The 15,684-nt window shown below is 36.7% G+C and overlaps 1 protein-coding gene across 1 annotated transcript in view; it reads left to right on the top strand.

Annotated features, from left to right (window-relative positions):
• TEX11 (testis expressed 11) overlaps positions 1-15,684 on the top strand; it is a 220,582-nt gene that overhangs the window by 138,109 nt on the left and 66,789 nt on the right. The window contains exons 17-19 of the mRNA XM_068963198.1: positions 5,725-5,849; positions 12,121-12,206; positions 14,877-14,933. Of these exons, the coding sequence (XP_068819299.1) occupies positions 5,725-5,849; positions 12,121-12,206; positions 14,877-14,933 (268 nt within the window). The remainder of the gene's footprint in view (positions 1-5,724; positions 5,850-12,120; positions 12,207-14,876; positions 14,934-15,684) is intronic.

Consider the following 15,684-nt stretch of genomic DNA (forward strand, 5'->3'; position numbering starts at 1 on the left):
TCCTCCCTGTCAGTGGCTGTAAGTTGATCAGTTTTATTGACCTCAAAGAACTAGCTTTTGGTTTCATTAATTTTTCTCTATTTTTCTGTTTTCTGTTTCATTTATTAATTTTCTGATCTTTATCACTTCCATTCTTCTACTTACTTTGAGTTTCATTGGCTCTTTCTTTTCCAGTTTTCAAAGGTTGAAAGCTGAGGTTATTGATTTAGACCTTTATTCTGGTCTAATATAAACAGTTAATGCTATAAATTACCTTCTAAGTGCTGCCTTAGTGACAACGCACAAATTTTTATATATTGTGTTTTCATTTTAATTCAGTCATATTTTTCAATGTGACTTGACTCTAGTGTAAACCCATGGATTATTTAGTAGTATGCTATCTATTTTACAAACATTTGTAGATTTCCAGAGAATTTTTTTCAGAGAACTTTTTTATTAATTTAATTTAATTCTGTTTCAGTCTATGATCTTAAGTTTGTATGAATCCTTTTAAATATACTGAGGCTTGTTGTATGGACTAGAGTATTGTCTTTCTTCGTAAATGTTCCCTGTATACCTGAGTGGAATGTGTGTTTTGCTGATGTAAGGTCAAGTGTTCTGTAAATGTCAATCAGGTCAGATAGACTAATAATGTTAAATATCCTTGCTGATTCTCTGTCTACCTGTCTGTCAATTATTTGAGAGCCTTCATTGAAAACTTTGACTGTAATTATGGATTTGTTCATTTCTCCTGGCAGTTCTATCAGTTTTTCCTTCTGGTATTAGATGCACAATTTATTCAGGATTGTTAGGTCATCATAATAAATTGATTCCTTTATCATCATGAAATAACCTCTGGCACTAACTCTTTGCCCTGAAATCTGTTTGTCCATTATTTTTTTAATTAGTTCGTATTGGAGTATAGTTGTTTTAAAGTATTGTGTTAGTTTCTACTGTACTGCAAAGTGAATCAGCTATACATATACAGATATCTCCTCCTTTTTGTATTTCCTTCCCATTTAGGTCACCATAGAGCACTGAGTAGGGTTCCCTGAGCTATACTATAGGGTCTCATTGCTTACCTATTTTATACATAGTATCAACAGTGTATATATGTCAATCCCTAAGTTAGATCATCAAAAAAGCAAAGGAGTTAACAGAAAAACATCTACTTCTGCTTTATTGACCATGTCAAAGCCTTTGACTGTGTGGACCACAACAAACTCTGGAAAATTTTTAAAGAGATGGGAATACCAGACCACATTACCTGCCTCCTGAGAAATCTGTATGCAGGTCAGGAAGCAACAGTTAGAACTGGACATGGAACAACAGACTGGCTCCAAATAGGAAAAGGAGGACGTCAAGGCTGTATATTGTCACCCTGCTTATTTAACTTATATGCAGGGTACATCATGAGAAACGCTGGACTGGAAGAAGCACAAGCTGGAATCAAGATTGCTGGGAGAAATATCAATCACCTCAGATATGCAGATGACACCACCCTTATGGCAGAAAGTGAAGAGGAACTAAAAAGCCTCTTGTGAAAGTGAAAGAGGAGAGTGAAAAAGTTGGCTTAAAGTTCAACATTTAGAAAACGAAGATCATGGCATCCGATCCCATCACTTCATGGGAAATAGATGGGGAAACAGTGGAAACAGTGTCAGACTGAATTTTTTGGGATTCCAAAATCACTGCAGATGGTGATTGCAGTCATGAAATTAAAAGACACTTACTCCTTGGAAGAAAAGTTATGACCAACCTAGATAGCATCTTCAAAAGCAGAGACATTACTTTGCCGACTAAGGTCCATCTAGTCAAGGCTATGGTTTTTCCAGTGGTCATGTATGAATGTGAGAGTTGGACTGTGAAGAAAGCTGAGCGCTGAAGAATTGATGCTTTTGAACTGTGGTGTTGGAGAGGACTCTTGAGAGTCCCTTGGACTGCAAGGAGATACAACCAGTCCATTCTGAAGATCAGCCCTGGGATTTCTTTGGAAGGAATGATGCTAAAGCTGAAACTCCAGTACTTTGGCTACCTCATGCGAAGAGTTGACTCATTGGAAAAGACTCTGATGCTGGGAGGGATTGGGGGCAGGAGGAGAAGGGGACGACAGAGGATGAGATGGTTAGATGGCATCACCAACTCAATGGACATGAGTTTGAGTAAACTCTGGGAGTTGGTGATGGACAGGAAGGCCTGGCGTGCTGCAATTCATGGGATCGCAAGGAGTCGGACACGACTGAATGACTGAACTGAACTGAACTGAGTCAAGGCTATGGTTTTCCAGTGGTCGTGTATGGATATGAGAGTTGGACCTTAAAGAAAGCTGAGTGCCGAAGAATTGATGCTTTTGAACTGTGGTGTTGGAGAAGACACTTGAGAGTCCCTTGGACTGAAGGAGATCCAACCAGTCCATCCTAAAGGAAATCAGTCCTGAATATTCGTTGGAAGGACTGATGATGAAGCTGAAACTCCAGTACTTTGACCACCTGATGCAAAGAACTGACTCATTTGAAAAGACCCTGATGCTGAGAAAGAGTGAAAGCGGGAGAAGGGGACAACAGAGGATGAGATGGTTGGATGGCATCACCAACTCATTGGACATGAGTTTGAGTAAACTCCGGGAATTGGTGATGGACAGAAAGGCCTGGAGTGCTGTAGGCCATGGGGTCGCAAAGAGTGAGGCATGACTGAGCAACTGAACTGAACTGAACTGAACTGTCAATCCCAATTTCTCACTTCATACAACCCCCCACTTTGCTACCTTGGTGTTTATTTTTTTGTTCTCTGCATCTCTGTCTCTACTTCTGTTTTGCAAATAAGATCATCTATATTTTTCTGGATTCCAGATATATTCAGTAATATACAATTGTTTTTCCCTTTCTGAATTACTTCACTAGTATGACAGTCTCTAGGTCCATCCATATCTCTACAAATGACCCAATTTCATTCTTTTTTATGGCTAATATTCGATAGTCTATATATACCAAATCTCTTTATCCATTCCTCTGCTGATGGACATTTAGGTTGCTTCCATGTCCTGACATTTGTAAATTGTGCTGCAGTGAATATTTGGGTGCATGTATCTTTTTGAATTATGGTTTTCTCTGGGTATGTGCCCAGTAGTGGAATTGCTGGGTCATATGGTAGTTTTTAGTTTTTTAAGGAACCTCCATACTGTTATCCATAGTGGCTGTATCAATTTGCATTCCTACCAGTAATACAAGAGGATTCCCCTTTCTCAAGAGGCAGGTCAGGTGGTCTGGTATTCCCATCTCTCTCAGAATTTTCCACAGTTTATTGTGATCCACACAGTCAAAGGCTTTGGTGTAGTCAATAAAGCGGAAATAGATATTTTTCTGGAATTCTCTTGCTTTTTTGATGATCCAGCGGATGTTGGCAATTCGATCTCTGGTTCCTCTGCCTTTTCTAAATCCAGCTTGAACATCTGGAAGTTCATGGTTCACATATTGTGGTACCCTGACTTGGAGAATTTTGAGCATTACTTTGCTAGTGTGTGAGATGAGTGCAGTTATGTTCTTTTAAGTTTAATTAAGTCCTATTTGTTCATTTTTGTTTTCCTTTAATTCTAGGAAGTGGTTCAAACAAGACCCTACTGTGATTTATGTCGATGAGTGTTCTGCTTATGTTTTCCTCTAAGAGGTTTATAGTGTCTAGTCTTACATTTAGGTCTTTAATCCATTTTGAGTTTATTTTTGTGCATGGTAGGAAGTGTTATATTTCATTCTTTTACATGTAGCTGTCCAGTTTTCCCAATACCACTTATTAAAGAGGCTGTCTTTTCTCCACTGTATATTCTTGCTTCCTTTATCACAGATTAGGTGACCATAAGTGCATGGATTTATCTCTGGACTTTCTATCTTGTTCTATTGCTGTACATTTCTGTTTTGTGCCAGTACAAAACAAAGCTATTTGATGACTGTAGCTTTGTATCGTAATCTGACCTCAGGGAATCTGATCTCTCCAGCTTCACTTTTCATTCTCAAGATTGCATTGGCTATTCAGGGTCTTTTCTGTTTCCATACAAATTGTAAAATTTTCTTTCCTAGTCCTGTGGAAAATGTTGTAATTTGATAGCGATTGCATTGAATCTGTAGATTGCTTTGGGTAGTATAGTCATTTTCACAATATTGATTCTTCTGATCAAATAACATGATATATCTCTTTTATCTGTTTGTATCATCTTTGATTTCTTTCAGCGTTTTCTGTGTACAGGCCTTTTGCTTCTTTAGGTAGATTGATTCTTAGGTTATTCTTTTTGTTGCAGTGGTAAATGAGATTGTTTCCTTTATTTCTCTTTCTGATCTTTCATTGTTAGTGTTTAAGAATGCAAGAGATTTCTCTGTGTTAATTTTGTATCATGCAACTTTACTAAATTCATTGATTTGCTGTAGTAGTTTTCTGGTGGTATATTTAGGGTTTTCTATGTATAGTATCAGGTCATCTGCAAACAGTGAATGTTTTACTTCTGTTCCAATTTGTACTTCTTTTATTTCCTTGTTCTCTGATTGCTGTATTTAGGACTTCTGTGATTATGTTGAATAATAGTGGTGAGATTGTACACCGTTGTCTTGTTCCTGATCTTAGAGGAAATCCTTTCAGTTTTTCAGTATTGAGAATAATGTTAGCTGTGGGTTTGTTGTATATGCCCTTTATTATGTTGTGGTAGGTTCCCTCTATGCCCACTTATCATAAATTGGTATTGAATTTTGATGAAAGCTTTTTCTTTATCTATTGTGGTGATCGTATGGTTTTTATTCTTCAATTTGTTAATATGGTGTATCACATTGATTGATTTGCATATATTGAAGAATCCTTGCCTCCCAGGGATAAATCCCACTTGATCATGGTGTATGATCCTTTTAGTGTGTTGTCACATTTGGTTTGCTAATACTTTGTTGAGAATTTTTGAATTTATGTTTACCTGTTTTGTGTGATACTAATATAACCACTCCAGCTTTCTTTTGATAACCTACCAGAGTGTATATTATCCTATCATTTTCTTTTAACCAGTTTTGGCTTTATTTTTAAAGTATGTTTTTTGTTAGTTGCTTATCGCTAAAAGTCACTTTCTTTAATTCAGTCTGTCTTTGTCTTTTAAATGGATCATCTAGACCATTTATATTTTAACATGATTGTTGATATGGCTAGGTTTAAATTTAGCATTTTGTTCTTCTGTTTGCCTTTTCTGGTCTTTGTTGCCATTTTTCTTTTTTCTGCTTTCTTTTAGGTTGTGTGTTTTATCATTTTGTTTATCTCATTCTTTGGCTTATTAGCTATAACTTTTTCTTTTGTTATTTTAGTTGTTACTTAAGGTCTATAGTACATATATTTAACTTACCACGGTCTACCTTTAAGGCATATAATGTAATATTATTTTTTTTACTCTATTCTGTATTATATGTACCAAATTATATTTATCCCATTGATTGTTGATTAAATTTAGGATATTTACTCTTATAAAAATTGCTGTGTGAATATATTTGTATGTTTTTATTCACTTTTGCAGGTATATCCATGGAATAAATTCAAAGAGGTGAACTGCTCAGTTGGGCATTTTTCTGACTTTCAAGTCCTCCTTAACAGTTTAGCTATTTAGGTGACTTGAAAATAAGATATTAGTGCTCTTAAAATGAATTCCAAAGTCATTGTGGTATAATAACCATAGATAGCTATTATCTTTGATAAGACTATCTCATCTTTAATTCTCTCCTTGTTTTTCAGCTTTGGAGGCAATTATCACTTTAGAGTATTTATTAATGACTGAAGAGCAACATGAGAATAATGCATCTACAAAGAGAAGTTCAGGTGTCATGCTTTTCAGTTTGGCTGCCCAGTTTGCTTTAGAGGTAATTCTTATGTACCCATTTATGAGATTTTTACCTCTTTTCTGTTTTCAGAGATTATTATGATGGAATCATCATCAGTTAGGCACAAGAGAGGCTTTTCTTTACCATCTATTTTGCCTCATTATTTTCGCAGCAAATTTGGTTGTAGAATTGGTTTATTTCTTTTCATTTTTTTTTATGATTTAAAGTAAATAAAACAAAGTTAAGTTAGATATTTGTTCTTAAAACAATAGAAAAATACACATAGCAAAACATTAACTTTTAATAGAAACTTGAGATTTAAAATGCTGTACTATGCAAAAAAATAGTTATTTATTTGGAGATGTATCTATCTCATTGGTTTGCAAAAAAAAAAGAGTTTGAACCTTAATGGACCTTTCTAGTTGATAACCAAAAAACAACTTTAGTTTGGAAGCAATGATAACTTTTACCTCCTTTTTTTATTGGCAAAATTCTGCTCTTAGTAATATATAGGATTAGGAAAAGCATTGTAGCAACTGTCAAGCTCTTGGACTGGGTTTGAGTTCTGGCTCTGCCACTGAAATATTTAACTTCTTTGAATCTTATTTTCATCATTTTGCAATAAAGATAGTGCGTACTTCCAGGATTATTGTGAAGATTAACCGAGAAGATGGCTGAAAATGTGATTTTTAATCAAAGAAGCTTGATCTAATAGTTTTTTGTTATTAACAATATACAATCTGGCCACAGGTGTCTCTTCTACTTTATCTCATATTACTCCCCTGTATCATCATCATAGTGATATAAGCCACTATTACCTTAGGCACAGGGTCTAGAATAGTGGACGCATAAGACTTCTATAACTCCCAGCACATTCAGTGTTTCTCAAACAGACCAATCACATTCCTTTTTCCGTGTCTTATTTACACCATTCTATCTTTTAAGAAATGTTCTTATTGAAATGTTACCTTTTTCAAAGTCCAACTTAAGATTTTCTTCCACTGTACAGACATCCCAAATCAATCTAGTTCTCAGTGCTCTCCTCCTACTCTGAATTGCAGTCATTTTTAATGTGTATACTACTTATTTGGTCTATATTTTATATACTGCGTTATATTGCTAATGCATGGATTGTCTGTCCAACTTGACTTATAAGATCCTTGAGTGCTGAGGTCCTTTAATGGACCAGAACCTGGTGGTCCAGAGTCGACGATAAGAAAGTAAAAGAGAGAGAGAGGCTGATATTCCCTGGTTTATGGAGAAAACCAATGAAGTCCTTAACACAGGGCTTGCGTTGCTCACGAAGTCACTGGGCGCCCTCTCGAGGGGGTGAAGGCACAGTGCGCCTTCTCGAGAGAGTCTTAGAAGCCTGGGCAGGAGAGTGAGCATGACGGGTTTCTACACTCCAGAGAATTAGCCGGAGAGAGAGAGAGAGAGAGAAAGAAAGACATGGGGACCCAAGCTCTGATGGAGCAAAGGTGTTTTATTCAACATAGTATGGGTATATATACTATCTTACAAGGTAGCTTTGTTCAGCAAAGATAAAGATCAAAAGCACAGACTTACAAATTATCAAGGAACTATAAGGCAATCTATATCAAAGAGAGAGAGGGTTGTAAATAATCACTTTTACCATATGGTTCATAAAAAGGAAGAGGGTCGTAAACAGTTACTTATTACAGTATGGAAAAACTAACGAAGGAAATGCATGCATTCCTTAGCCCCGGGAGCGGTTTGCCACCCCTCTTAATTCCTGAATATTTGGGAATTAATAAGGAACAGAGGATTCATGACAGATCCAAAATAGCACACAGGAAGCCTCCTGTTAAATGCTTCCTGACACTTCAGGGCCATATTTCTAGTACCCAGTCCAGTATCTTGCTCAAAGTAATAGCTGAATATAGTTTTGAATGATGTGTTTTGATGTTAATGGATAGGATAATAAAACTCCGGGAAGAGGAAAAATATTTGGCAGATGTGGATACAGGATGTGTTTGTGCAGAAAATGAGAGAAAAATCTGTAATGGGGAACCCAAAAGCAAATATATTTTTAAAGGAAGGTTTATAAAGTTATATCTGATGGAAAGCAGAAGAAAGATGGTAGAAGAATTATGGAACTATATTTCTGAAAAGCAAGTAATTTTAATAGAAGAGAAAGAATCAGGGGGGAAGAAACCCAAAGTAGTTTGAATTAGAAGATGGAAGGAAGTATTTTTTCCTGAGCCAAGCCCAGGAAATTTAATATTATTTCTACAAAAGAACAAGAGTGGAATCTAGTTTTCACTTAGTGTAATTGCTTTGCAAAAGGCATTTCAAGTACTAATGAGACTATCATTCATTCAGCAGATATTTATTGAGTACCTACTATGTGCCGCCCATTGTTCTGGGCTCTTGGTATAAATAAGTAAACAAAACATTGATATGCCTTCTTGGAGCTAACATTCAAGCAGGAAAGAAAATATTAATAAGCATAATAATAAATTACATAATATGTTAGAAATTGATAGCAATATAGAAAAAAAAGAGCAGTCTTAATAGAGCAGATCAGGGATGGGAATGGGCTGAAATTGGTGTGAGTTATTTTTTTCAAACAGGGTGATGAGGATAGGTCTCATCAAGAAGATGACACTGTACAAAGACTTGAAATTGGTAAGGGAGTTAGCCCTGTAGATATATGGGGGAAGTGAAGAGGAACAGTATTCCAGGCAGAGGTAACACCAATTCGAAGCCTATAAGGTAGGTACCAGGAGTAGCAAGGAAGCCAGAATGGCTAGAGTAAATAAAGGGTGGGATTAGTGAGAGATCAAGTCAGAGAGGTAATAGAGTCTGGATTATATAGATCCTTACAGACTAGTGAAAGTACTTTGACTTTTACTCTGAATGACATTGGAGTGTTTTTAACAGAGTCGTGGCATGATGTGACTTTTATTTAACAGAAATACTCTTGGGTGTTATACTGAGAATAGGCCAGAAAAGAAGAGTCAAGGTGGAAGCAAGGATACCTATTAGGAAGTTTTTAAAGTAATCCAGAGAAAAGATTAAGGTGACTCAGATAAGGGAGATAACAATGGCAGTAAATGATAAGAGACTTTGCTGACAGATGAAGGGTATAAGAGAAAGAGACTGGGTCATCAAAAGGAGTTGCCATCAACTGAACTAGGAGAAGCTGCAAATAGAGTAGAGTTGGGAGGACAGTTATGAGTGTGATTTGGACATGATGCATTTGAAATGTCTGTTAGACCATCCAAATGGAGATCCAAGTAGTCAGTTGATAAAGCCCTGGAGTTCTGAAAGAGGTCTGGGCTGAAGAGAAAGGTTCCCTAAAGGTTTACTAAGAGTCATTAATATATAGATGATATATAAAGCTATTAGACTGGGGTACCATCACCAAGGAAGTGAATATAAATGAAATAGAGAAGATGACCAGAGACTGAGCCTGGAGCTCTCAAATATTAATGGTTTGGAGAAAAGCAGAGGAACCAGTAACTGTTCAGAGGAACTGTGGTGTTGGAGAAGACTCTTGAGAATCCCTTGAACTGCAGGTAGATCCAACCAGTCCATCCTAAAGGAAATCAGTCCTGAATATTCATTGGAAGGACTGATGTTGAAGCTGAAGCTTCAATACTTTGGCCACCTGATGTGAAGAACTGACTAATCCGAAAAGACCCTGATGCTGAGAAAGATTGAAGGCAGGAGAAGGGGACGACAAAGGATGAGATGGTTGGATGGCATCACTGACTCAATGGACATGAGTTTGGGTAAACTCCAGGAGTTGGTGATGGACAGGGAGGCCTGGCATGCTGCAGTCCATGGGTCACAAAGAGTTGGACACTACTGAGTGACTGAACTGAACTGAGAGGAACCAATAAAGGGTAATTAATGAAAGAGAACAACCCATGAGGTAGGAGAAAACAAGGATGGCATGGTGTCTTAGAAAGCAGCTGTGTTTCAAGGAGGAAAAAGTGATTAACTATGTTGATTGTTGCTGATATGTCAAATACAATGAGGACTGAGAATTGACCATTGGAATTTATAATGTGTTGGTCGTTCGTGAGTTTGACAAGAGCAGTTTTGGTCGAGGTAGGACAAATGCCTGATTACAGTAGGCTCGAGAGAATTGAAGGAAAGAAGTTGTATGCAATAAGTGTAGACAATTCTGTAGAAATGTTTACTACAAAGGGAAGAAAGGAAGTTGGGCAAGAAAAATAAAAGAAGTTGGGTAGTAGTTGGTGAGAGAAGTAGGATAAAGAGGTTTGTTTATTTGCTTGAAATGGGATGGATGAGAATGCTTATATACTGATAGGAATGACCCAGTTAGAGAACAAAAGTTGGCAATGTTACAAAAATAAAAGTTGTTAGACTAATGTCATATGAACAGTAATGGACACAAGTGTATAATTTTAGGGGTTGGCTCTAGGAAGAAAAGCTGGCTTAAAACACAGCATTCAAAAAAAATAAGATCATGGCATCCAGTCCATCACTTCATGACAAATAGAAGGGGAAAATGTGTGACAGATTTTATTTTCTTGGGCTCCAGAGAAACTGTGGACACTAACTGCAGCCATGAAATTAAAAGACACTTTCTCTTTGGAAGAAAAACTATGACAAACCTAGATTGTGTATTAAAAAGCAGAGACATCACTTTTCCAATGAAGGTCTATATAGTCAAAGCTGTAGTTTTTCCAGTAGTCGTGTATGGATGTAAGTTAGACCATAAAGAAGGCTGAGTGCCAAAGAATTGATGCTTTTGAACTGTGGTGCTAGAGAAGACTCTTGGGAGTCCCTTGGACTGCAAGAAGAACAAACCAGTCAATCAATCCTAAAGGAAATCAACCCTGAATATTCATTGGAAGGACTGTTGCTGAACTCCAATACTTTGGCCACCTAATGTGAAGAGCCAGCTGATTGGAAAAGACTGATGCTGGGAAAGATGGAAGGCAAAAGGAGAAGTGGGAGTCAGAGCATGAAGTGGTTAGAAACATCACCGACTCAATGGACATGAGTTTGAGCAAACTCGGGGAGATAATGAAGGACAGGGAAGCCTGGCTTGCTGCAGTCCATGGGGTTGCAAAGAATTGGACATGACTTAGTAACTAAACAACAAGTAGGAAGAAACATGGACAGTTCATTTATGATAACAGTTGAGAAGGCAGAGTATGTGAGTGTGGTTCCTGGTGTGTGAGTAGATGTGGTAGTGGGAATATGTGGAACTTCTTTTCCTAACTGCTTCACTTTTCTCAATGAAGTGGGAAACAGGGTCATTACCTGAGAGTAAGAATAGGAGAGGAGGTGTTGGGGACTTGAGAAAAGAAGACAAGATGTCAACTAATCATCCAGAAAATCAGAGAAGTGAATGGCAAGGGTATGTGGTATGCTTGCCTTGTAGCAGTAAGGTCCATTTGATGAAATTTTAAAATAAATAGTTGTACAGGTTTTTATCTGGCTAGTTTCAGCTGCATGTATATAGGCATAAAAGTGACTAGAAAGTTGAATTTAACCAGGCTTGGGTTCGCTGATATGACTTAGTGATTGAACAGTAACAACATAGTTTTGCCAGATGAACACAACAAAGCAAAAGAGGGGCAGGAAAATCAATAAAGAAGGAAATGGTTATAATGAATCCCCATGGAATTTAAACAAGATATAAAGGAGGACTTCAAAGAGATTAGGAATGGTGAAATGTTAGTAGTGTCAATGTATTAGTGAAGGATCTTAATGCAGTTGAAGGATTGCTGGAGTGATAAAAGGAGTGAATTAGAAAAGTTTGTTGTTAGTCAAAAAAGAGTTGTATCAAACTCTTGCGACCCCATGGACTGTAGCCCACCAGGTTCCTCTGACCATGGGACTTCCCAGGCAAGAATACTGGAGTGGGATCTTCCTGACCCAGGGATCAATCCTGTGTCTCCTGCGTTGGCAGGTGGATTTTTTACCACTGAGCCACTTGGGAAACCCTTATGTGGATTAGGGTGCTGGAAATGAGGGTGATCTCAGAGTCTGGGGTTCTTTTGGTTACTGCTGATAAACAGGAATAAAGAACACAGTAGGATTAGTCCTAGTGGAGTCAAGGCGGTGTTGGCAAGGCTATCAGTATTTGTGGATAGAGAGGAGTGGCTTTTGGCAGCCAGTATGAACCTGTTTAGTAAAAATTTTTTCAGTGAGTAATCCTTCTACCATCTTGCAGCAACTTTTTGAGAATACAAAACAGACAAGTTTAGATTTTTTTCTTGTCCTTAATGGGCAGGAATATAGACAGTATTTTGTAAGTGTCATTTTGAAATGTAATTTAACATATCATATTTATCCTTTTTAGAATGGCCAACAAGTTGTAGCAGTAAAAGCTTTGGAAAATTTAGCTAAATATTCGGAAGAGCCGCCACAAGTTCTTACAGCTTTAAAGTAAGTAATCCACATCCTGTGGATGTAAAAGCATTTCCTCTATACATGTTACTCTTGGTCTATAAATTTTGCTGTAATAGTACTGATGGCTTCAGGCTGAAACAATGCCTACAGTACCAAGTGGTTTTTTTTCCCCTGGCTTTATTGAGATATAACTGACAAATGGTGGTATTTTGTACGTTTAAGGTATGTAACTTGGTGATTTAATACACATTCATATTATGAAATGGTTAGCACAATAAGATTACATCCATCACCTCACAAAACACTACACTATATGTGGTGAGAACGTTTAAGATTTACTCTCTTAGCAACCTTCATGTATATAATACAGCATGGTCAACTACAGTCACCATGCTGTACATTAGATCTCTGGGCTGTATTCAATTTGTAACTGGAAGTTTATACCCTTTGACCAACATCTCTCCATTTTCTCCACCCGCAGGCCCTAACAAACATCATTCTACTCTGTTTCTGTGTGTTTGGATTTCTTCCATTTTTTGTTATTTCTTTCTTTTTTTTAAAAAAAAGATTCCGCATATAAGGGAGATAATCCAGTACTTGTCTTTCTTTGTCTGACTTATTTCACTTAGTACGATGCCCTCAAGGTCTGTCCATGTTGTCATAAAAGACAGGACTTTCTTTTATCTAGTTAAATAATATTCCTGTGTGTGTGTGCAAGTACACATACTACATTTTCTTTATTCCTCCATTGATGGACACTTAAGGTTGTCTCCGTGTCTTAGCTATTGCAGATAATGCTATAGTGAACATGGAGGTGCAGATATTTCTTCAAGACACTGATTTCCTTTCTTTTAGATACATGCCCCAAAGTCGGGTTGGTGAATTGTATAGCAGTTTTATTTTTAATTTCTGAGGAACCTACATGCTCTTTTTCCACAGTGGCTGTACCAGCTTGCATTCCTGTCAACAATGCACAAGGGTTTCCTTTTCTCTACAAAACTTATTATCTCTTTTTTTTTTTTGATAATAGCCATTCTAACAGGTGTGAGGTGATATTTCATTGTGGTTTTGACTTGCATTTCCCTGATGATTATAATGTTGAGCATCTTTTCATGTACCTGTTGGCCATTTGGGTGCCTTCTTTGGAAAAATATCTATACAGGGCTTCTGCCCATGTTAAAATAAGATTGTATTTTGCAGTTGAGCTGTAGGAGTTCCTTATATATTTTAGATATTAACCACTTATCAGATATATTGTTTGCAGATATTTTCTTCCATTCTATTAGTTGCCTTTTCATTTTTTTGATAGTTTCCTTTGCTATGCAGAAGATTTTTACTGTGATTTAGCCCCACTTACTCATTTTAACTCATTTTTGCTTTTGTTGCTTGTGCTTTCGGTATCATATCCAAAAAGTTATTATCAAGGAGTTTTCCCTGTGTTTTCTTCCAGGAGTTTATGCTTCTACATTTTTTTTTAAATTTATTTGTTTTTTAATTGGTTTTAAGTCTTATATTTAAGTCTTTAATCCATTTTGATCTATGTCTTCTGTGTAGTGAGAGATAAGGGTCCAGTTTCATTCTTTTATGTGTGGATATCAATTTTCTTAGTACCACTTATTGACAAAGATTATATTTCCTCTATTAAGTATTCATGTCTCCCTTGTCAAATATTGGTTAATGATATATAGGTGAGTTTATTTCTGGGCTCTCTATTCTATTCCATTGGTCTATGTGACTATTCTTATTAGCTTTGTAGTATACAACAAGTGTGATGGCTCTAACTTTCTTCTTCTTTTTCAAGCTTGCTTTGGTTGTTCAGGGTCTTTTGTGGTTCCGTACGAATTTCAGGATTTTTTTTCTCTTATTTCTGTGAAAAATGCTATTGGAAATTTGGTAAGAATGCTTAAAGTACAAAAAAAAATAACGTATCAGTTAAACCTGATCTTTTCTTTATCTCTTTCTATGAAAGAAAATGATTTATCAAAAGGGAACTTTTACATAAAATAATGAGGCAGAGGAGGCTGAGGTAATGGTAACCTCTAATGATGTAACTGAGAATATGCTAGTGGAAAAACTGAAAACCAGAAGGGTTCTGTAGTGATTATCCTGTTGGCCAACTGTACTTGAGTCCACTCTTCTGAAGGGAAATGGAATCACAGATATACTAATATCAGAAGGAGTCTTGAGATAATTGCATATATTTAGTCAGATAAATATCTAAAATCATCCAGGATGATTGATAGTGTTTTTATTTTTAAAGATTTTTAAGGTTTGAAACTTCACAAAATACCTTATTTTGTCCATTTGTCATCATGCTGCCAGATCCCTTCAAAAAGTACTCATCCTAGTTTATATGGAACCCAAAGGCCAGTTCCAGGTTACTTTACAGAAAGAAAAATATTAAAAACTTGTACACTATGCCTAATGTTCCAGCAGGTGATCTGGGGCAGTGATATAAACTGTGGAACTATTTAAGAATGTCTAATAAGCAATGCTTTTGTTTTAAAATTATTTTACTAAATTACTCTTCCAAAATTACAAAGTTGGTATGTTTTCATTGCAACCATTAAGACATACAGAGACTTACAAATAAAATAATTAATCTCCTTTTCTCCTCTCTTTTCTTACTTCCATCCCCTGGAGTAATCAAGATTACTAACTTGATTTCTTTCTAAGCATCACTTTTTTTATTACTTTATCATACAGGTGTTTGTTTCGTCTTTTTCTTCCAAGAGTTTCTCAAATGCCAGAATGTGAAAACAAGTAAGTTATAATTCAACAGAAATGATGTATTCACCATTAGAAAAAAAATAGAAAAACTTCCATTAGAAACCTAATATTGAGAAATATATAATATAATGGGTAAGGGCAATATAGACTCTGGGGCTAGTCTTCCTGGATTTATATTTTGGCTCTGCCACTTATTAGATACGTAGCCTGGGCCTCTGTTTCCCCATCTGTAAAATGGGTGTAATAATAATACCTACCCTATGAGGTTACTGTGATGATTTGATGAATAAATAAGTGTAAAACACTTAGAATATTGCCAGACCCTTACCATGCCCTCAGTAACATTAGCTGAGTTCATTATGATATTGCATCTGTTTTTCCCATTATTTATTTATGGCTGTGCTGGGTCCTTGTTGCTACTTACAGGCTTTCTCCAGTTGCAGTGAGCGGGGGCTACTCTCTAATTGTGGTGCGAGGGCTTCTCATTGTGGTGGCTTCTCTTGTTGTGGAGTGCAAAAACTCTATATTATGGGCTTCAGTAGTTGTGGCTCATGGGCTCTAGAGCACAGGCTCAGTAGTTGTGGCTCATGGGTCTAGTTGCCCTGGGGCATGTGGAATCTCACTAGACCAAGGATCTGACTTATGTCCCCTGCTTTGGCAGGCAGATTCTTAACCACTGGACCATCAGGGAAGTCTGTTTTTCCCTTTCTTAACAGGAGACTTACATCTCTTACTTTCCCACAGAAACATAAATAACCTGATTGGTTTGTTGATTCTGATTTTC

This window comes from Capricornis sumatraensis, chromosome X (genome assembly GCF_032405125.1).
Source record: "Capricornis sumatraensis isolate serow.1 chromosome X, serow.2, whole genome shotgun sequence".
Classification (NCBI taxonomy): Eukaryota; Metazoa; Chordata; class Mammalia; order Artiodactyla; family Bovidae; genus Capricornis; species Capricornis sumatraensis.